We start from the raw sequence: 24,751 nt of genomic DNA on the forward strand, positions 1-24,751 counted from the left end.
TGTAAACCGAGCAAAAGACACATAACACACACATCAAAAAAAAAAAAAAGATGACCCAACCCAAATGGTCCCTTCCAGTAGCCTTGCTTGGTTGGCATCTTTGGACAGTCTGATATCATATTTTAAACTTCAGCTGTGTTGATTCTTTTCTCCTTGGCTGGTTTCAGTGTGAGATGAAGATCTGGGAAGGAATTTCCCCCCTGGAACTTTCTGCTCTGGCCACATTCGCCTTTGGAAATTTTCTCTGCACACATCAGGGACATTCCATGCCACTAAGAAAACCGATTGATCTAGGCATTTTCCCTTGCCTTTCCATGGGCAACTTGCAGAGCTGGGATGCATAAATAATCACGTGTTATATAAATAGCTTCGGGTGAGAGACTGTAAAATACAGAAGATATATTTGCACTTTTATGTACGGGGAATATTTTCTAAAATGATTGCTTTATTTGGTGTGTATTTTTCTTATATGTGGAATGGGGCGCCTATATGCGCAACATTTTCCAAAGTTTTCCCCCACCCGCCTTCCCCTTCTTCAGGTCAGACTAGCATTATAGTTAGCAAATTGATAAGGTTCCACGGGTAAGCTTTATTACTTCTGACACAAGCCTATGACACTTTATAAAAAGAAGTAATCCAGAACAATCTCTAGGTAATTAACACCTAGATAAACAAACATAAATTTCTATATTGCATTTATTTGGACTACCACTCAAATATGCGTGAACCATGCTTTTTTAATTAAAAGATAAATCTATGTGACACTTAGCCTCAAACTTAATTATTCAGCATAGTATAATAAAAAATAGGGCCCATTAAATGTGTCTTACACTGTATTTCTGTATTAACAGCAAAACAGTTCAGTCTGGGATCATTTAAATTTTCTCGCTTCTCTTTTCCTATGATTTCCCTGTTCAGCAAGGGCCCTTTCTCTGCTTTCTCTCTCTCTCTCTCTTTTTCCCTCTCTCTTTCTCTTTCCTCTTCTTCTAACACCAACAGGTGAAGAGATAGAGAACTTTAGCCAATAATCCCTTAGAATGTTCAGCTGTGCTACATTTAATATTGCATGACACCACGCTGTCCCAACCATGCTGTCCCATATTTTTTTTTCTTCCTCTCTAGGCAGCCGTCCCCATGGAAACAACCCTCTGCTTTGGTGGAGCAGACCCAGACTGGGTATCCTGAAATGAAGACTGAACAATAATTTTCCTGAGATCTTGCTTAAAGTATACCAGGTAAGAGTTTTTTAAATAACATACTATTATAATACAAATGTTAAACAGAAATACTCAAATCCCAAATTACAAGAGACAGTGAGGTTATAGCCTTTATAAAAGTTTCAACAAGAAACTATCAGAAGGCTGAGTATTGGCAGCTAGCCTCTTTACCAGGTATTGCCCATTTGTATCTGAAGGCCTCAGAAAGACAATCAGGGCCAGGCTGGATCCCCAGGAAAGGACTTTCCCAGAAGGCAAAAGTATTGAATTCAGTCAGACACATCCTTCTTCCTGAAGAAGATCACCATGAGTGATGACCATGTGGCCTTGAAATTGGATTCAGGACATCCATCATTTTAACTCTCAGAAGAGAGGGAATATTCAGGGCTAGTAAATATTCCCAGATTTGGGCTCTTTGAGCCCATACCAGATAATTTTTTTAAAATGTTGGCAGGTTACTTTGGGCACTCTGGCTTTTCGTTTTCCATGGTTGTAGGAACAATCAGAACAGGGAAAATGTAGAAACGAGCTGGAAAAAAAAGAGATGAAAAGATGATAATGGCTTATCTGTGGATTTCATTTCGCTCCTCAAATATTTATCTACATATGTGTATACCAACTGATTTGACTCAAGGCTTCATCTCTGCCTTCCAATACAACTTTGGGTAAGAATAGGTACTGTCTGGAAGAAACAAGAAAAGTAAAGGGAGAAAAAAGGAAGTGAAGTATGAAAAGGGGACAAGAAGGCACTTTCTATAGTGGTATAGTGGCAAGAATATATAGCTCTGGACAACCTGAGTTCAAATCCTGCCCCTGATGCTAACTACTTGTATGACCTTGGTCAAGTCACTTAACTGTGGATCAGTTTCCTGATCTGTAAAATTGGGCTAGTTGGGCCTGAAGTTAAGAAGACCTGAGTACAAAGCCAGCCTCTGGCACTTACTAGCTGGGTAACCCAAGGCAGGTTACTTAGCCTCCATCTGCCTGAGTTTCCTTAATTATAAAATAAGAATAATAAATATAGCACCTACTTCTCAGGGTTGTTGTGAAGATCAAATGAGATAGTATTTATAAAGTACTTAGTACAGTCCCTGGTTACATATTTGTTTTTATTGTTGTTCAGTCACTTTTTTAGTTGTCTCTGACTCTTCATGATCCCATCTGGGGTTTTCTTGGCAAGGACACTGTGCCATTTCCTTCTCCAGCTCATTTTACAGATGAAGAAACTGAGGCAAACAGGGTTAAGTGATTTGATCAGAAGCACACTGGCACACAGTAGGACCTTAATAAATCCTTGTTTCCTTCCTTCCAAATCTGGGTCTGGATATCCTGATATCTTCATTGTATTTAACTACCTTCCAAATTGTCAGGAGTTGGTTTCTAAGGGCTGGGGAAACAGAGAAGGGACTTAGAAATGCAGCAAAGATGGTCTCAACGACAGTGCTTTGGACGGCAAAGCTAATGCTCACTAACCCATGGACCTTTCTCTCCTCGGCATAAGTATTCTTTTTTTTTTTTCAATCTTCTGTGTCTAATCTTTATTTCCAAATATCCTATGAACAATCAATAAATACTTGTACTTGACAATTGTGTTACTTGCTGACATAATATTTGGAGATCCAAGCTCTGAAATATCTCTTCTCCCTTAACACATTTTCATCTCATAAACATATTGAAGCATTCTGATTACAAATTGGGATGATATGTTAAAGTGGAAGCAGGTTATATTACCATCAGAGAGCTGTAACTATAAACAGTATATAAAGCTAGCTTAGAGGGAGAATTTTTTTTTTACTAATTGCTATTTACAAAAGTTAAAGAAGTCCAAAATTTCAGCTCTCCTTGATAAAAAATTGCATCATATTGAGAGTTGGGGTGCTAGTTTAAGCTATGGCATAGATATTCTTGAAGATTATAAGATCATAGAGTTAAAAGAAGAAAGAATCTTCCTCATTCATCTTGTCCTACCTCTCATTTTACAGATGAGGAAACTGAAGCCCAGAGAGGTTGAATGACTTGCTCAAGGTCACGCCTGGGTATAAGTGGCACAGCTTGGATCTAAATGCTCATCATTTCCACTGCTCCTCTCAGCCTCACTAACATAGTGGTGACTGTATTTAATATGGATTCACCTTAGATGGACTCCAGTGTTATTGTTATTATTGCTTTTGGGAGGTGGGGATAGAAGAGGGAATCAGCATTTATATAAAACCTACTTTGTGCCAGGTACTGTTCTCGGTACTTATAAATGTCTCATTTGATCCTCACAACAACTCTGGGAGGTAGGTGCTATTATTGTCCCCACTTTATAGTAGAAGAAACTGAGGCAGACACAGATTAATTGACTTGCAGGGTCACACAGCCAGTAAGTGTCTGAGGCCAGATTTGAATTCAGGTCTTCCTGCCTCCTGGCCCAGCACTCTATCCAGTGAGCCATCACTGGCTGCATTTAGCTGGAGCAATGCATTTTTCCAAAGTGTATATATATACACTTAGGCTTAATGACTTGTCCAAGGTCACAGAATGAGGAAGGATTAAAACTAGGACCCAGATCTCCTGACTCAATGTGGTGTAGACAAGAAGACAATTGGGTACTCTCTCTACTCTCCTCTCAGCACTCATCAAACCTCACCCCCAAACACAGTCCTTTATGAGTGACTATAACAACCTTCTATCTTAACCAAATCCCACATCCTCCTCCTCCTCCGTGAATCTATGGTTCTATGTTGATTTTAATAATGGGATGTAATGAGACCAAATGAGGAGTCTGGTATCTTTACTTCAAGCAAAGAAAGTTCTGTTACAAGTTCATAAATGGTCATGATTCAATTTCCTTTTAAGTCCCCTTTCCTCTCCAAAAAAGTGGTTGTTTGCACCCTGTCGTCCCCCCACCCCCACCCTCACTTCCATATAGGAAGACTGAAGGTAAACTGGAGACATGCATTTTGATTTCTTTGAAAATGGAAATAAATGGTTTTCTTTCTGGTCACCAGGACAAAAAGCCCACACCCATACCCCCAGGGCATTCTACCACCATATATGTGCATTCTGCAAAAACACATCTTTTATAGGAAGACATGACTTTATGCACCCATACTAAACACATTTCAAATTCATGCCAGGACAGTTTTCTCAGCATATTTAGGTAGTCTGCATGTGCTCTGCCTGGAGTCAGGAAGACCTGAGTTCAAATTCAGACTCTTAATACCTACTGCCCAGAGTCATACAGCCAGTAATACACTGAGCCGTCACTGCCTGCAGTTAGCTAGAACAATGTATTTTTCCGAAGTGAGTACACATACACACACACATATATATATGTATATATATATTATATATATACACACATTCACTTAATAGCTATGTGACCCTGGGCTAACTGTGGATGTTCCCCAAGACTCTGTCCTGGATCTTTTTCTCCCTCTATACTATTTTCTTTGGTAATTTTATTAGCTCCCATGATTCCTTATAGTACAGCTAGGTGGTAGATAGAGTTCTAGGCCTGGAGTCAGGAAGACTCATCTTTCTGAGTTCAAATCTGACCTCAGACACTTACTAGTGGTGTGACCCTGGGCAAGCCACTTAACCCTATCTCCTCACCTGTAAAATGAGCTAGAAAAGGAATTGGCAAAACTACTTTAACTTCTTTGCCAAGAAAACCCTAAATGCAGTCATGAAGAGTTGGGGACTACTGAAATGGCTGAACGACAAATAGACGTTTATACTGTATACAGCTGTGTATGGTGTAAAACCGGGCTGAGAAATATCCCATCCCAGCACATGTACCACAGGGATATATAACAATGTGTTCACCTAGTGCTGGATGGAGAAGCAACAATATTGGAGAAAATCTGACAAAGCTTTAGAAATGGATTTAACAGTTCCTAATAAAGAGACACAAATAGGAAAAGGTTTTTGTTTTTGTTTTTGTTTTTGTTTTTGTTTTTTTCCAGAGGTAGAGGTTTTATTGCGTAAAACACTGGATAAGACTTTACTGCTTCAGAGACATTTTATTCTAACAGGAGAAAGAAAACAGTCACTGCTGAAAAAAAAAACAACTTTTAATACTTTCTATACCAGAATAAAGTTCTGTCAACTGATGTATTATAATAATAAATAATGACCAAGAATAAACTTTAAATACAAAGTTTTCTACTTGTTACAAGCATAGCAACACAATCCTCTACTCTATTGATCTCAGATTTCCTCCAAGAGAGAAATTTTTTTAAATTTTTCTTTGTGTAGGAATGTAGACAGTATTATGACCAGTACCACAGACTACAGAAGTTACAGAGAAAAAACTTGACATATTTAGATATGAGAAGCTGATGATATTCAGAAACTGACAATGCATCACTGCCGCTGTCACTTGTGTGTTTTACAAGTTACAAATGTTCTGGAAAAAAGGCCCATGTCAGAGGGGGAAGAAGGGACAGTAGCACTGGACCAAATGGAGTCAACACACAGGTCACAAAGAAGGGGAGATGTTCCCAATGTCACAAACAGAATTATTGCCTGTCGCATCTGAAACTGCTCAGAAGACACAAAGAATACCAAAGGATCTCCTTGGTGCAGGAGATGGAATGTGGCTCTTTTTTTTCTGATTTTTTTCTTTTTTTTTCTTTTTTTTCTTTTTTTTTCCTTTATTTCTTTCCTTTTTTTCTATTTTCTATTTTATTATTTTTTTTGCTAAGATACTGAAGGCGGGCGCAAACACACAGAAAGCAAGCGACTGACACAGTCACCAAACACGGTAGTGCAGTTAAAATTCTAAAGCTTACTACAGTCAGAAAGTTTTCAATAACATTTCAATCCCTTCTCTAGGATCATAGAAACAGTTGCATTAAGTTTATCAACTCGATTTAAGTAAGGCAGTGAGAACTATACTAGAAAAACAAGAAAGCAGCCTGCTCTATGCCAGATGGGTCCAAGTTGCACAGCGAACTCATTTAAACTGAAACTTCAGTTGGATGACACCCTTTCGACAGCATATGCAAACCGTATTCCTTATTAGCCTGAGATTTTTTTTTCAGGTCTCAGGATAGCGCTAAGAATTTTATTTACATTGATTGCAGTTTAGTATTTTTGTAAACTGCTTTAGGCAGAGCTGAAATTTTAAGGCCCTGGGGTTTTAATCTGTGCTCCCAGCCTGCAAGGAAATATTGACTTTTTATTTATTTTTATTTTTTAGGTTCTGGTTGATTTTGTTTTAGACTACGTTAATACTTCTCTACCATCACAATCCACAGCACCTGTGTCTGTAAAAGGAATTACTTTAAAAGGCTGAAATTTTAAGCCATTCAAGCAGATGTAAAACTAAACCTTTCACTAGACTTCTTACAAGGTTTGGGGTTAAGCATCTCGATAGTATCCCTCAAATGCTCCTTCTGTGGTGAAGGAAGAACTTAATATGGAGGATCTAAATAGTAGAAAACCTAGCATCATTGGCCAAAAATGAAAAAAAAAGTAGAGCAAAATTTTTTTTTTATGAAAAATGTAGAACACATTTGTTTTATAAAAAAATCATAACAAAAACAATTGTTCAAACACTTTCTTAATTAGAGACAAAGAACAGGATGTTGGGATTCATATTTTATCTCAAACTGCTTCAGAAGACCCCATTCCAGAAGATACTCCTGCCCTGTGTCTGTCACACTTATAAAAACTAACAGATGAAAAACTTAACCAGGATTAGAAAATCCTTCATTCAAGTAAAAAAAAATTCAAAATTTAAAGAAAAGAATTTTTAAACCCTCTATTGTAACACAAAATTCAATTTCTCACCAGTACCTTCTACAGATGAGGCTGACTAGTCTGGCTAAACAATAATGATATATCATATACCCCTAGATTTCTTTAGTAGACACCTACTTCTTCATCCAAAAAAAAAAAAAAACGGACCCAGAATAAAAGCATTTCCCTCAATACTGCCATTTGAGCTGAAAAAAGGAATCACTCATCAAATCTGCAATGGACATGTGTCCGCACATTCTTCCTGACCATTGATTCATTCGGCTGTGTATTTTTAAAAAATGAAAATGTAATATCACAATCTTTTCCAATACCAGTCAGTCCTGACCCTCGTTAGGGGCCGGCTAAGATTTCTCCTCCAGTGCAGTTACAACACCACTCCCATTGATTTTCTCTGCAGTGACAGCCCCAGTCTGACTGGCACCATGGTAGCTAGCGTACCAAGCCATCTCATTGCTATGCTGGGCCAATGACAGCCGCCAGTATCATATTATAAAGGTGTTTTCAACACCGAAGACGTAGCCTCTCAATCTTCGGAGGCAACACTAAATCATGGAGATGGTATCATTTTTCGGTTAAGAGCGTTATTTTTGGACAAAGACCACTTTAGAGTTTGAAGTGCCCCCTGCTTTTTTTTAGAGTACTAACGACCTCCTCACATTTTTTGAAATCACTTTATTATCCCACCTGTGTTGTTTGGAAGCATTTGTTGCCAGGTAACAGTTTAGCAGCCATTTTCAAGGGCTGGGGAATTTTTTTTTAATATATATATATATATATAGATATATTTTAAATGTTTTAAACATCCTGTACACTACTGGGTTGGGGGAGGGGAGCTGTATACAACTCTTTATTTTCTTCGAAATGCAGTTAGCAAACTCTCTTACCAAATGCCTACCTAAAGACTGTAAAATAATATTGCAATATACAGATAGACTTGTTCAGCTGTTACTCCTGGATCTTGCTGCCCACATCCGTTAGCTCTGCTGAGCTCCCGGGTCTGACAGCTGCAGGTTCCTCTAAATTCCCAGAAGCCTCGGAGTCAACTCTGGAGCGCTTGAACCTGCGATCGGGATACTGGCTGTTGTCAAAAGGCATGCGATGGACACAAAGAACATGGGTCTTCAGGTTTCCCTTCTGAGAGGCACTGTATGGACAATATCTGCACTGGAAAGGCCTGTGACCTAAAGATAGACAAAAATCTGATTAGTGGAGTCAGGAGTCATGAGGTTTTTCTCCTAAGCACATTTAATTAATTTATTATTTTTAAAAATTCTCTCTAGGAGCAAGTACTTCATGAAAGCTACAGCAAAACAAAGAAAACAAAAACAGATAGATATGAGTCACACCAACAATAACTTGAAAGAAAAGCTTCCAAGGCTGAGATTTTAATCCATTTGCTTGGGGAGAAGAGAAAGCTAGATATCACCTGGCCTTTCTATAAAATGATCATCCATCACTCAGTATGGCAGTCCAGCTCAGGCCAAACAGTTTAATAACTGGGCTTCCTTTATATTTGTTCATTAACTTTTTATTGGAGAAAGATGTAGACACGACCATGCATAGACTTGGTACTAACCAAGGGTTTCATGGAGTTTGGGGGGGGAGGTGTGGAGGGAGAGGGAGAAGTGTCTCTAACCTTTAAATGGAGTGCAAAATATCCCTTCAACTCAGTTTCAGTTCTTAAGGCATGTGTTTGTGTGTGTATGTCTGTATATATATACATATATACATATTTGGGGGCAGGGGTCGATGAGTGAGGACGGATGGAAAGGAATCAGGGGTCAGATGACATAGGCCAGTGTCATCTCCTAGAAGTGCCGGCTACACAGGTTGGATTTAGTTCTTGAGGTCTAATATTCAAAGACTTGCAATAAACCTTAAATTCTGAATGAGTTAAGAAAGAGCTCTGATCCCCATAGTCTCATTTCTTTGTTCAGACACACTACAGACACACATGCACATTTTTGCCATATTGGAAAACTAGAATAGCATCTGGTTTGGGAAGTTATATTGGAGCAATCACATTTCTTCTATGCTGGAAAGTTGATGTACTGTTTCTGGAAGTTTATGGGCTGTTGTCTCTCCAACTAGCAGCATCAGAGGTCAAATGCCCTTAGCTGGGTTTAATTTGCTCAGAAATATTCAGGAAGAAAATTGAGTGAGCCCAGACACTCACATAGCCCCTCCACCCCGACACACATGCACATATCCATACCCTAAGAGCACTTTCAGTGTTCCCAGGCTGGACATTCCTGAGGGACAACAAAGCATGCCCCCTTGGCTTTCCATGAGAGCTATTCTCCAGCAAAGCGGGGATAAAGCATCTTTCTTTAGTGAAATTAAACCATGTTTTCCCAGCAACTTATATGATACCGTCAGAGCCGTTTTGTCTCTACCGAATTGCTTTTAATTTGCCACTCAGCAGCTCCTAATGCCTTCATTTTAATATATCTGATCCTTGACCCCCTAACCCCAAGCCTCTCTGCAAACAACTGCTTAAGTGCCCGGGGGGCCTCCTAGTGAAGGAATGCTCTATAAGGCAGCCTTTAATGTAAATAATCATCTCTGCTTTATTACTCGTTAAACTTAGGTATGGAAATCCTAATATACGAAAATTCGGAACACAACAGCCAAGCGAAGAGCAATCCTGATTAGATTCCTAACAGAACAAGGTATCTTAACAAAAGACTCACCCCACCTTGCCACCCCGAGATCTGCATAGCCTCCACTTAGAGCATTTGGAAAACTTTCTATTTTTCCACACACATAGATTTCTTCCCAGAAATCTTCCTACTTCACATTAAGTGCCTTAAAAGAAGAAAAACTAGTCTTCATGTTTTTTTTTTTTTCAGGGCAGTTCCTATATTTCTGATTTCCAAGGGGATTTTTTTGTCTTTATTTTCGTTTTTGCTAGGCTCTGCACCCCATTGTTCATACTATCACTACCTCCTTGTGCTGCTATTTATTGGAATGCTATCTATTCCTCAATTTCTAGCTTAGCTCCTTTTCTCCCAGGAAGACTTGGGCAGTTCTGCCTAGGGGAGAGGGGGTTCACTAAGCTTCTCTGCTGAGATGCGGGGTCTTATGCCGGCTCTGAGCAAGTCACCTTCCCCTGTCTGAGCTCAGTTGCTTCATCTGTGCTATAGGAGTCGTTTTTTCTCTACTTACTTCTCAGGAGTGTTTTTGAGGACGGTGTTCTCTACAAGCCGAGAGGCCAAATGGACCTGGAATCCAAATCCTGGCTCAGCCATTTAACTATCTAACGGACTTTGGGCAAATATTTTAACTTCACCAGATTGTGGCTTCTTAATCTGTAAGATGAAAAGACTGACCCAGATAACGATTAGGTTGCATCTAGCTCTAAATGTAAGATCTGAAGATCATTAAAGGGACCTGTAAATGCGAGCAATCATTCTTCCAGCCTACCCGATCTCCTTCTCCTGGGCAGTCTTCTAATACTTCTCTTCTGACAGACAAATAGTGTACCGCCAAATGCCCAAATGATTGCAGTCGTCTAATGGCTCCATGAGCATGGGCTTTGTCTCCTCAATCAGATAGGAAAATCCTCAAGAGAGCTTCAACTTTCTTTTTTTTTTTTAAATCTCCCTAATAGTGCCAAGAACAAAGGATTACAAAGCTGGAACTGGGAGTCAGGGGCCACCTAATCCAACCCTTCACGTTACAAATAAAGAAACTGAGTCACAGAAAGGCTAACTAAGTAGATCAGGCTGTGATTCCAATTCAGGCTCTGATGCTTTCTAGTCATTCCAGTCACCTGGTAGGCACTTTGAGAGACTTACTAGAATGATTTAATTTTCCAGTTGCAAAAGTAGATTGAGAAATTGTGGATGGAGAAATTTGGAATTTTGTTTTTTTCTAATTCTAGTTTTCAGAACACAAGCCAAAAAATCCCCTAAATTCCCTTTAATGACACCACAAAAACATCTGTTAACATAAAGTGCTTAGTAGAGAGGGAATAAGTAGAATAACACAATTCTCAGCTATTGAGAGATCAAGAGGGCAGCTTGCCCTCCTGTCCCCAATAACCATCTCAGTATTTAATAATAATCACAATAACAGCCATCACAATAACACATTTACATAACAATTTTTTCAAGTTTACAAAATTATTTTCTAACAACATCCTGTGAAATAGGTATGGCAAGTATTACTGTCCCAAGTGCCATAACTAAGGCAAAGCAAATGGGCTTTTTCCAGAGCACCCAAATTTAGAAGGTTGTTAACGATACTTATTCTCCTCCAGCATTATAGAAATAAAGGAAATTAGTACCCAGTTAAGAAAAAAAAATTCTTTAAACAGGAAGCTATCAGTGTGCCTCCTGAACCCTTGTCTTTGGAAGTTGATCTGAGGTCACACTTGGTTCTATTTGCCCTGTAGTAGTTGTGTCTCTGATTTTTATCATTTCATATGCAGAAAGGACATGTCTCACCAGAACTGGTTAGAGAATATTCCAAGCTCTGTGCAAGATGTTTTAGTTCAATCCCACACTACACAGAAAATAAAAATGAGACTCCTTCAGAATGATTGACTTGGCCATGGTCATGTAAGCCAGGAGGAATCATGAAGTCAGAGTCAAGAGGACTGGCTTTGAATCCTACTTCTGCTTCCAGGGCTTTTCTCACTAAACTGTAATGGTCAATATCCATTTCATACCACTCCAATATGGTAAATCCAATGATATATTTCAAGGGAAATGAGATTTGGAACTCCTGGTTATAATGAATTTTTAGAGTTGTTCAAGGATTTAATTTCTTCCTGCTTGTCATTAACACATATAATTGTGATTTGTTTCTTATATATAATATACCATGAAAATGGTGTATTGTATTTAATACAAATATAATACAAAAAAATATAACCACAAAAACAAAGGCTTATTACTCACATAGAGTCATATACTTCCAGAAATAGAAAAGACCATTGTAAAATCTCCCTATTTGACAGGTTAGAAAACTGAGGCTTATAAAAAAGTGACTTTGATTATGTGGCAATCCATGTATAAGTATCTAGACCTATTTGCAATTTATTAAAAAATTATATAAATATTGGCATATATGGGGATATATTTACAATATATTTTGTTGCTGCTTAGTCAATAATGCCTTGCGTTTTTTAATAGAGCTTACTATAAAATAACAGATAATGTCCTACTCTTATGTCTAGTGTCCCAGTGACATAGTGAGCCCTCATGTAAGCTAAAATGTTAGCAATGGAAGGGACTTTAGAGATCTGCAACTCCATTCTGATTATTTTAAAGATGAAGAAACTTGCACCCAGATTGGGAAAATGACTTAGCCAGGGTCACACAGGTAATGCATAACAGAGCCAGTATTGAAATCCAGAATTTTTAATTCCAAGTCCAATGTTCAACTTCTATACCAGGGATCAGCAAACTATAATCTGTGGGTTAAAATCAGGCCACAGTGCCTCCTGTTTTTGAACAGCTAAAATGATTTTTACATTTGTTAAAAGCATTGACTCAATTTAATCAATTTTTTAAAAAATGTCTATCTCATTTTTATTCTCACAACTGCGTCACCAAGGAGATAATAAGTTACTGTCCACAATATCCAGATGAGGAAACTGAGACCTAAATCAGTGTACAGACATGCACTATATCTCATTTTCTGTGATTCCATCAATCTAAGAAGTTCTTAGCGAGAAACTTCTAACCATGCAGATCAGCACATTCTCCATAGCTTATAGTCTTAAAGAGGTAACTATATTCCTGCCCAGCCTGTCTCAGAAGGTTGATGTGAGAGTAAAATGAGATAATAATAATACATACATAATCATGTGGTGCTTTAAGTTTTGAAAAATGTTTTACAAGCCCAAACTCATTTGGCTTCCAAAAACCCTACGTAGTAAGTTGCAATTATTATTCCCATTTTACACATGAGAAACCCGAGGCTCAGAGGGGTTAAGTAACTTGCTCATAGTCACAAAGTTAGCTAATGGCAGGGTCAAGACTAGAATGCATGTACTAACTCATTGCTTCCACCTTCTCTCCTCTTGCTCATGTCTCTACCCTTTGCTATCTGGCTTCCAATTTCATCATTCAACTGAAACCTCTCTCTCCCAAGTTACCAATGATCTCTTTTCATGGCCAAATATGATGGTCTTTCTCCCCCAGTCCTAACCCTTTGGAACTAAATGCTGTATTTGACATTGTTAATCATTCTCATCTCCTGGGTAATCTCTCCTCTTTGACCTTTTTGTGACACTACTTTTTCCTAGTTCTCCTTCCTAATTCCTCTTTTTCAGTCTTTTTTGCCTCTTCGTCTTCAAAATCACACTCCTTAACTGTCGATGTTTCCCAAGACTCTGTCTTGCCTCCTTACTCTTACCTCTCTATTCTCTTTGTGACTTCATTACCTCCCATTCATTCTATTATCTCTATGACTCCTAGACCTAGTTTCTCCCCAAGCTTCAATCCCAAATCACTCGTTGCTTATTTGACATTTCGCATCCTATGTGGAGACATCTCAAACTTAATATGTACAAGGGAGAACTCATTATCTTCCCCTCCAAAACCCATCACTTTCCCTATCTTTCTTATTTTTGTTAAAGGTACCACAACTCTTTAGCCTTCCAGATTTGTTACTTTCCAGGTTTGTCATCTTTGACTCTTCATTATCCCTCACTGCATAGATCAAATCAGTTGCCACATGTCTGTTCACATAGTTACTGCTTTAATTCAGTCCTTCATCATCTCTCGCCTAGATCACTGTAACTATCTTTTGATTGGTCTCCTTACTTCAAGACTCTCACTACTTCAGTCCTTAAACACCACTTATTCATTCACTAAACATAGATCTTGTAGAAACACCACATATTCATTCCTTAAACATAGATCTAGTAGTTTGATTGGTATGGCATTGAATAAGCAAGTTAATTTAGGCAGCATTATAATTTTAAAAATATTGGCTCTACCTACCCATGAGCAATTAATATTTTCTAAATATTTAGGTTTGTTTTTATTTCTATAAATAGTTGTAGTTCTATTTGTGTAGTTCTTATGTGCATCATAGAAGGTAGATTCCCAAGTATTTTATATATTCTGTCATAATTTTAAATAGAATTTCTCTTTCTGGCTCTTCTTGCTGAGTTTTACCAGAATTATATAGAAATACTGATGATTTGTATGGATTTATTTTATAACCTATAACTTTACTGGAGTTATTATTGTTTCAATTAATTTTAGTTAACTCTTGGGTTCTTTAAGTACATCATCATCTCATCCAGAAAAAGTGATGATTTTGCTTCTTCTTTACCTTTAGTTATTCCCTAAATTTCTTTTTCTTGTCTTACTGCTATAGCCAGCATTTCTAGCGATATGTCATGAGACATATTTCTGTATATAGTCATTGAGGGAATTTGTTTTGTTTGACTATGCATATTTGTTACAATAAATTTGTTTTTCTTTGAGATGGTGGGTGGTAGGAAGGAGAGAAAATAGATTTCTCTTCATTTAAAAAAATGGAAAGATGGGTACAACAGATGTGAAATGTTGCATGCATTTTCAGATGAAGTCACTGTATTCATTTTGATTATCTGTTTCATTTGATTATGAGACTTCTGACATAGCAGGAGTCAACTGTAAATGTTTGTAATATAAAAATAAAACACATCAATAATTTTTTAAAGCACAAATATGATCATGTCACTCCCCTACTTAATCAACTCCAGTGGCTCCCTATTGCCCTCAGGATCAAATATAACTTCCTCTGCTTGGCTTTTAAATCCCTGTACAACCTGGCCCCAATCTCTCTTTCCAGCCTCATTGGAAATCACTTCTTCAGTGCTCTGTGATCCTGACCAATTGGCCTTCTCTGTTTCCTTGAATATGGCAGACACACACACACACACACACACACACACACACACACAAACCCTGCCTCAAACAATACTTCTTTTCCTTTAAGAAGCAAATCAGGCATGACTTTCTGCACAAAACCTGTCCTGATGCTCCCAAATGCCAGTGCCCTCCCTCTCTAACTACCTTGCAATTAATTGGCATGTATTTATTCTCTTTTTATTTATTTTGTATGTTCTTATACATGCATGTTGCCTCCCCCATTTGAATATAAATAAGAACAGGACTAATTTCATTCTTTATAACTTTATCTCTAGCACTTGGCACAGCAACTAGTACACAGTAGGTGTTTAATAAATATTTGTTGATGGATTGATTAATTCATAACCTAATGCTCTTTTAACCACCATATGACATTACTTAGTGTGATTGGTATTGGCTGAGAAACCATTAAACTATACTCTGAGAGGAGTATTCTATGCTCCCATATTCTGCACTCAGTTTCCTACAAAAATATAGAAGCCAGGGAGCTAGAGAGTTCTCTTTTGATGCTGAAATTAAACATTTGCAATGTAATGACGGCATCTTGAACTCAGAGAAACCAAAGAGAATCTGCTGAAATCTTTGTCAGTCTCTTCCTGGTAATCATAGGCTTGGGAGGAACAAAATCTCCAAATGAAATTTGTCAGCAACATCCTCAGAAGGAGAAAGCAGTGATGGTGCAGGCCATCACCTCCTTGATCCTTTCCCATCAGACCTGCCCAATATAATGAAGTAAAAGGCCTGCCAGAGAGCACATCCCATCTGGCAAGGCTCAGATCCCTCGACCAGGGATTGAAATAATTAATGATTCTTTAGGATCTAGAAGTGATAAAGTTACTAATGCAAATACATTTCTAGATAGCTTTATTAAAAAGAACAACCATGGAAGAAAGTTTGACTAAAAAGACATTTATACTAACTGAAATAAAACAAATTAATATAACTTGCTACTTTGCGATGACGGAGCATTTCAAGTCAACAGCCTCTTAAAGCTGCACTACTTCGGAAAGTTTAAAATTCCAGTTTGCTGCAGGGACTACAACTAAGCCAAACTTACTTGACATTATAATTCTGCCTGTTAGGCCCTCCTCTTCTATTCTATAGGCTCTAGAATTGAAAAGGACTATCTAATTCGAGAGCTAAAAGGTGCCTTAGACATCATCTGGTCCGGGGGTGGGAAACCTGCAGCCTTGAGGACACATGTGGCCTTCTAGGTCCTTGGGTGCAGCCTTTTGACTGAGTCCAAGTTTTACAGAACAAATCCTTTCGTTAAGGGGATTTGTTCTATGAAGTTTGGATTCAGTCAGAAGGCCACATTTGAGGACCTAGAGGGCCACATGTGGCCTCTAAGCCACAGGTTCCCCGCCCCTGGTCTGATCCAACCCTCTCTTTTTTTTAAGTCAGAAAACTGAGGCCCATAGAACTTAAGTGGCTTGTCCAAGGTCACAAAAGTGGTAAGTAGCAAACATAGGCAGGATTCAAACCTAGGTCCTTTGACTCAAAATCTAGTGCTTTTTTTGACACTGGCACACTGCCTATTATAGTCAGTCAATGAGCATTTATTAGATGCTTGCTGTGTACCAGGCACTGTGCCTTGGCTCCTCATTGCTGCTAAACTTTTAACTTGATGCAATAAACTCAATAGAATGTAAGCTCCTTGAGAGCAGGGGCTGTCCTATTTGTATGCCTTTGTATCCCTAGACTAGCATCTAGCATAGTGCCTGGCACATGGTAGCCACTCACTAAATGCTCCTTTAAAGAATGAATCCTTAATTACATATTAGCTGATATAAGTTTAAGATATTACCCCTTCCACGGTTATTTCTTTTTTTCTTTTTTGGGGGGTGGGGGGAGGATTAGGTATTGGACCTATAATTTCATTTATGTGAGGAATTCTCAGTGGGGAAACTTCTACCAGTGCAGATCTGCAAATAGAGTTGTCAGGGGTATGGGGGTGTCTACTGAAAGGTTGAATATCTTGCTCAGGGTCATAGCCAATATACATCAGAACCAGGATTTGAACCCAGGTCTTCCTGATTCCAAGACAGTTCTGTGGCATATCCATTATAGTCACCCTGCACCTTCTAAATTTTAATACTTGCATTTTAGTGGGGGCAGGGTTCCTAGACAACTGAAAAGCCTTCAAGCCTTCAAGCCTTCAAGCCTTCAAGTCTGAATAGAATGGACCCACGACCATGGAGTTAGGGGAACCATGACCAGTTTAGGAGTATGTGGGGAATATGTGTGCCTCACCTCCCATTGTACCCTGCAAAGAGTTGGTTACCTCCTTTGTTTAGCAATAATGCCCATTCTGGTGACAACTTCCAAAGCAGCCTGCATCGTTTCCCTTTTTCTATCACTTAGCATTTGAGGCCATCAAAATTTCCTACCCCTGCCATGTGAAAAGTAAGTACACAATAAGTTAATTTGTATTGTCACTGTGCAGTAGAACGGTGGTAAAGAGCGCATTCATTTTTAATCCACTATGAATAATATATAAATATGTATACAGAGCAGAGGGTCAAGAAGAGTAAGGAGAAAGCTAGTGGTACATTGTTTACCGCAGAAGTAGCAAAACCAGGTATTTTTCTTACTTGCTAAGATGGGAATATCTGCAATTTGCTTGCACCTAAGGGGTGGAAGCAAAATGCCTAGTCCTCTAGGGGAACCCATCCATTAATTACAGCTCAAAACCTGGCAAGGGCATCTGGCTCCAGAGAGAACAGGAAACCTTCCTGATGGTTCAGATCCCCTGCAATGCGGGACAACAAGATTCAAGGTGGTTCAGGTTGGGTTAGGGAATCTGAGAGCCCCGGGAGAGGGCAAGATGATAAGGACAGGAGGCATAGGAAGTCTGCATCGCTGCCCTCTGGATCCTAATGAAACTCCCCAGCCTTCATGGCAGTGGAGCCTTAGTGGGGGTACAGCTGTTGAAGGATGCAGCAAGGGACTGTGGAGCCAGCTGGGTCAAAATCCATGCCACCAGAAGGAGAATCTGAAGCAAAACAAACCTATGTTTATTCAGTCTTTAATCCTACACCCTCATCATAGAAAGATTATCAAATATCCTCACTACTAACGATGTTACATCCAGACATGAGAGTGGCGTCATAGTATTCAGAGCTGGAAGATACCTTTAGAGATCACTCCTCTTTTACCTATAAGAAAATGGGACCTAAATCCAGGTAGCTCATCTAGCCCCAGATCCAGCACTGTTATGCTTACATCTAATCAAATCGACTCTTTGACTCTTTTTTTTTCCTGTCCCCCACTCTGATTTTTGATTACATTTACTCCCCAAGGTGAATATTCAGTAACCTATACACCATTTCCCCCAGTTATAATACCTTACTACTATTTCTCTACCATGTCTTCAGTTGATTACTCTGAAGAAAACGCTGGGTTTCATTCAGAGTTACCTTGCAACATGATACTGTGTCTTGGATTATACATTGGCATAAAACTTGGCAACTTATCACATTGGGATTGTCCCATTCAGGTGACACAACATACTAGAACACACACACATCTCAAAATTCTACCACATCTGTCCTGCAGTTGGGGCCAGGAAGTGTGGATATGTACGTGAATGTATATACAGGGACATACGCGTAGTACATATTAGTAGGAAAGATCACCAATAAGAAGCCTGGACATATAAGGCACTAGAGATAAGGATAGGCTATGGCTATCTGGCTGTCAGACTCTTAGGGAAAAGTGCCTTACAAATTTCCCTGAAGGTAATTCCATGGTGGAGTAGACAGAACATTGGGCCAGAAGTCTAGTCCTAGCTCCACAAGAAATTAGTTGTATGGGCAACTCAGCCTCTCTGGGCCTTCATTTCTTCTTGGAAAAAATAAGTGACTTCACTAAATGGTCTCCAAGGTCTTTAAAACAGCTAGGTGGTATAGTGGATAGGATGATGGGCTTAAAATCAAAAAGACCTGAGTTCAAATACTGCCTCAGACACTTATTGCTTGAATGACTTGGAACAAGTCATTTAAACTCTCTCAGTCTTGGTTTCCTTATGTGTGAAATTGAGATAATAATAGGACCTACCTCCCAGGATTATTGTAAGGATCAAATGGGATAATATATATAAAGCACTTTGCAAACCTTAAAACTGTATCTAATGTTAGCTATTATCCTCTAAGTTTCCTTCTAGTTCAATTCCACAAATTCATTCAGTTCATTTCATTAATCCTGTATTTGCTGAATTTTTGTTATATGTTCAAAGCCACCGATGACATCTTAATTGCTAAATTCAATGACATTTACAATCAAACCATAAGCATTTTAGTGCCTACTATGTGTGAGGAACCATATAGGCCCTCGGGATACAAAGATGACAACAAAATGTCTACTCTCAAGTGCTCTGTTAATTATTTTTTTAATTTGTTCTCATCCTATCCTTGTTCTTCTACTAATCCTTTAAGGTCTACACGGCTGGTCTTCCTCCCTCCTCATGTTCTGCCACGTGTGGGCATCCCCCATGATTCTGATCTTGGCCACCTTCTTTCCCTTTTTACTCTATGCCTTGGCAATCTCAGTGACTCCCATGGCTTCAATTATCACTTCTGTGAAGATAATTCCCAAATCTATTTATCTGTCCCCAATTAGACCTCTAGTTTCCTATTTGCAGCGGTCTGTAGGATATCTCTACCTGGCTGTTTTGCCAATACCTCAAACTCCAGAAATCCAACACTTAGTATAATGTAAGGTCATATCTGCCCCCCAAAAACTCATCCCTGCTCCTAACTTCTGTATATTTATTAATTTTCTATAATTCTCCTGGATTAAAAATTCCAAGTTATCCTCTTTTTTTCCTCCCCTCAACCCCCAAATCCAAACAGTTGCCAAGTCCCATCAATTTTACCTCTACCATACATTAGAAACTCACTCCTTTTTTCTAAATCCACTGTCATTATCTTAAATCAGGTGGCCATTACTCTCACCTGGATGATCACAATAGGATTTGGTCATCTGATTATTGTCCCTGAAGGAAAAAACCTATCCTACTGGCTGCTTCCTGAATGTAACACTCCATCTCCCACTGCCGCCCTTGAAAAAGCTATCCTTCACTCCTAAACTGCACTCCTCCCTCAGGGCTGCTTCTCAACATCATGTCCTCTTTCCAGGCTCAGTGCAGGTATAAATCCAATGGGAAACCTCTCTGGAGCTGCACACTGGTTAGCATGCCCTCCATCCTCCAATTACCTTATATTTACTTATCTATGTTTATCTGTTATACAGAGGCTTCATAGAATGCCCACTCGGCAGTCGAGCACACTTCGGTCCAAATTCTGACTGTGACATTTAAAAGTTATGTAACTCCAGGTAAATCTTTTCAACTCTGTGTGCCTCAAGAATTTTTAAGGACATACCTACTAAATCACAAAAGTTTGAAATCTGACTTGGTGGAAGGTGTTTCTTGTGCTGATGAAATCACAGATGCACATGTGCACATTGTATCTCTATCTCAGAAGTAAGAACGTAAGCTCCATCAGGCTAATTTTGTTCCGATGGGTGTGCCTAGAACATAGAAGGTGCTTAGTAAAGATTCGTGAGTTCAACTGAAGATGTTCACACATATGTCTCACCTGTTGATTTCACGTCTATGATATTTTTCAAACATGCCCCTTTGTCTTTAACACTGCTACCACTCGAGTGGATAATTGGAATGGCCTGCCAAGGGCTCTGCCTGCCTCAAGTCTCTCTTCACTCTAATTCCTTCCCCATTCAGCCACTAAAATGATTTCCTAAAACACAGTTCTGGTCATGTCACTCTGCTACTCAATAAAATCCAGTGGCTCCCTATTGCCGAACAGGTCAAATACAAAATGGTCTGTTTAGCATTCAAAATCCTTTATGATCTAGCCCTATCCTACCTTTCCAGTCTTCTTACATGTTACTTCCAGATACATACTCTTCAATCCAGTGACACAGGCCTCCTGGCTATTCCACGAATAAGACACTCCATCTCTCAGCTTCTGGCATTTTCTCTGGTTTCCCCCATGCTTGAAATGTTGTCCCTTCTCAACTCTGCCTACTAACTTTCCTTGCTTCCGTTAAGTCCCAACTGAAATTCTATCTTTTGCAGGAAGTTTTTTTCCCCCAATCCTTGTTAATTCTACTGCTTTCCCTTTCTTAATTATTTCCTATTTATCCTGTATATAGCTTGTTTGTATATAGTTGTTTGCATGTTGTCTCCCCCAATAGATTGTAAGCTCCTTGAAGGCAAGGACTGTCTTTTGCTTCTTTTTGTATCCCCAACACTTAGCACAGTGTCTGGCACATAGAAGGGCCTTAACAAATGTTTATTGACTGGTTGAGATTTAAGTAGGCAGAGATTCCCTAATTGGTCTTCCTAGTTCCAAAATCTATCCATTTTCCAACTCATCCTTCTCCCAGATACCAGAATAATTTTTCTGGTGCTTTTTGCTTCATCATGTCACTTCCTTACTCAAAAATCATCAGTGTCTTTCTATTGACTATAGTATCAAATATGGACTAATGACATACTAAAGTTCTTCCCAATGTGGCGTCAGCCCACCTTTTTAGCTTTATGTCACACTGCTCTGCATCTTCCATTCTACTTTCTAATCAGAATGGACCATGAGTTATTCTGTTATTATTGTGCAGTCTCCTATCTCTATGCCCTTAGGTAGTCCATAGCACATGCTTTGAATATATTCCCCTACCGAAAACATTTTTTCAAGATCCATCTCAAATGTCTCCTCTTCCAAGAAGCCTTTGCTTATCCCTCCAAATGGAAATGGACTGGCCCTTCTACCCATCTTTCACCCCTCTGGCTCCGGAATCAGAGAACCTGGGTTCTAGGGCTACCTCTGTGTGACCTAGGGCAAGTCATTCACCCTCCTTGGGCATCAGTTTCCTCATTTGTGAAATGAAGGGGTTAGATTAGATAGCCCCTAAAGTCTTTTCTAGATCTATGAGCTTATATTGCATTTTAGCATATATTGTAGTCATTTGTACATGTGCCTCTTCCCTCTACTACCTTATGAATTCCTTGAGGGCAGGGATAGTGTGGTTTTTCACAGTGTACTGCATGTAGTAAGTGCTTAAAATACTGTTTGTCAACTATAAAGCATCAGAGAAATATGAGTTATTATTAATGCCTATAGTGCCTTCTTCCCAACAACCTTTTGAAATGGCGGGGGAGGGGAAGCAAAGGGAATAACCATTTATATAGCACCTGCTATGTGCCTGACACTCTGCTAAGTGCTTTAAAATTATTAATTTATTTAAAATTATTAACTCATTTAATCTTCACATCAGCCCTGGGAAGTAGGTACTGTTATAATCCCCAGTTCACAATTGAGTAAACTGAAGCAGACAGAGGTTAAGTGACTTGCCCAGGGTCACACAGCCAGTAAGAGTCTGAGATAAGAGTTGAACTCAGGTCTTCTTGTTTCCAGTCCTAGTGCTCCAACCATTCATTGCACCATTGCCTTAAGAGAATTATTATCCCCATTTTACAGAGGAGGAAAATGAAGGTCAGAATATTCAAGTGACTTGATCAAGGTCACATAGCAAGTCAATCTCAGAGCCAGAGTCTCCAACTGAGACTTATGCTAAGCTCTTTTCCTTACATCCCACTATTCTCATGAAGATAAATTCAATGTGCTCCATCCGGTGTTCCTTTCGATGTGTAGTGAAGTTAAAGGATAAAGTAGTCTTGCCCTCCAAATGCTTCCCAGAATCACAAAGTTAGAAGTTACCTAGAAGGCATCTGGTCCTACTCTTCCACGAACAGGAATCCTTTGTATATTGTCCCTCACACATGGTCATCCAGCTTCCCCTCGAAGGGACCGTTCAGATCCCGGGGCAGCCCATTTCACATTTGGAAAACTCTAATTGTTAAGAAGACGCACTTAAATCCGCATTTCTGCAACTTCCATCCTCTGCTACTACTTCTGCCTTCTAGGACCCAGCAGGACAAAGCTCATCCCTCTTGTTTATGATAGCTAATAATAATCGCTAACATTTATATAGCACTTACTATGTGCCAGGTGCCTTTACAACTATCTTACTCAATTGTCACAACAACCCTGGGAAATAGGTGTTATTATTATCCTCATTTTACAGATGAAGAAACTGAGGCAAAGAGAGATTAAAGTGACTTGACCAGGGTCACACTGCTAGTGAGTGTCTGAAGCTGAATTTGAATTCAGGTGTTCTAGACTCCAAGACTAGCACTCTATCTAAGGAGCCACCTAGCTGTCCTAGTACTTCAAATACTTAAAGATAAGGATCACATCTTCCTTGAAGTATTCTTCAGGCTAAATATCCTCAATGTTAGATTCCACATAGAATGCTCTCCAGTCTTCTCCCCTTCCTGCTCATTCTGCTCTGGACACACTCCAAGTTGTCAATGTCCTTCACCACATAATGTTGCTCGAAACTGGGCAGAACACTCTGGGTGTGTTCTAACCAGGACAGAAAAAACCATAAATGTCAACTCCCTTGTTCTGAACAATTTGCCTCTCTAAATATAGCCTGACATACCATTGGCTTTGTTTTCAGGGTTATTTTGGGGGGAGGGGATTGACTGTCATGTCATTCTCTTGACTGACATTCATCTTATATTTCAATGAAATTCCATGTTTTCATTTTTGGTTTTTTTTTTCCTTAATGACCAATTTCTAACAATGTTATTTATCCCCAACTTGTATTTGGCCAGTTGATTTTTCAAACCCAATGTAGAACTTTATATTGATTCCTATTAAATTTTATGTTATTAGCTTAGCCCATCTTTGAAGCTTATCAAGATATTTTTTGGATCCTAACTTTGTCATTCATTGTCTAGCTTTCTCTAAGAGCTTCATGTCATTTGCAAATTTGATAAATATGCAATCTGACTCTTTATGCAAGTCATCATTTAACAAAAAATGAATAGCCCACAGCCCAGAGCAGATCCCTTGGGCTTTCTAGTAGACTTGACTCCAAAGTGACATTAATTACACTTTGAGTCTGGTCATTCAACCTAATCTATCTAACTATATTATTTTCTAGCCTATATCTCTCTATCTTGTCATCAAGTATAACATAAACAATGCTGTCAAATGCCCTGCTGAAAGGCTAGTATACTGTGTTGATGGCGTTTCCCAATCTGCTGGTGTAGGAACCTTATCAAAAATAGAAATGAGATTAGTTTCACATCACATTTTCTTAATGAAGCCATGTTGGCTCCTAGTGATCATCACTTCATTTTCTATTTTTTTTTTAAGGCAATTAGGGCTAAGTGACTTACTCAGGGTCACACAGCTAGTAAGTGTCAAGTGTCTGAGGCCAGATTTGAACTCAGGTCCTCCCAACTCCAGGGCTGGTACTCTATCCACTGTGCCACTAGCTGCCTCCCACTTAATTTTCTAAATACTTACAACCCATCCTTTCAATGCTAAGTTCTAAGATTTTGCCAATTATTGAAATCAAGTCTGATAACATATGCTTTGAAGACACTACACTTTTTAAAGGCAATATTTATAATAATTATTATTGTTATAATGAGCCTTTATAGAGTGGGTTTTCTGACAATTCTTTTTTAATTCATTTTGAGCTTAAATACAGATTACATACATGTACACAGCACAACATAAAAAAGAGGATTCACTATAAAACCATGAATTTACATTTCACACTGTTTAATTTTTTTAAACTATGTAATAAGAACTACATATCGTTGTCAAAGCTATTCTGCTTTCTATGTTTCCTCCTAAATTTTCTTTTATTCTCAGCTGAGCACTTTTTATACTTTTCCCCTCCCTCCCCATCCCACCCTAGAGATGGCTACCATTAGATACAAATATTTGTGTGTGTGTGTGTGTGTGTGTGTGTGTAGAACTATACTATACATCTATTTATATAGTGTTTTAAGCT

General features: G+C 38.9%; 1 protein-coding gene across 1 annotated transcript in view; it reads right to left on the bottom strand.

The window, feature by feature from the left end:
* Positions 1 to 7,916: 7,916 nt before the first annotated feature.
* The window catches only part of ZNF536 (zinc finger protein 536), a 336,155-nt gene continuing 319,320 nt past the window's right edge, over positions 7,917 to 24,751 (bottom strand). The window contains exon 4 of the mRNA XM_027867559.1: positions 7,917 to 8,152. Coding sequence (XP_027723360.1) covers positions 7,917 to 8,152 — 236 coding nt within the window. The remainder of the gene's footprint in view (positions 8,153 to 24,751) is intronic.

The sequence above is a fragment of the Vombatus ursinus genome, unplaced genomic scaffold (assembly GCF_900497805.2).
Source record: "Vombatus ursinus unplaced genomic scaffold, bare-nosed wombat genome assembly UNPS02014786.1, whole genome shotgun sequence".
Taxonomy (NCBI): Eukaryota; Metazoa; Chordata; class Mammalia; order Diprotodontia; family Vombatidae; genus Vombatus; species Vombatus ursinus.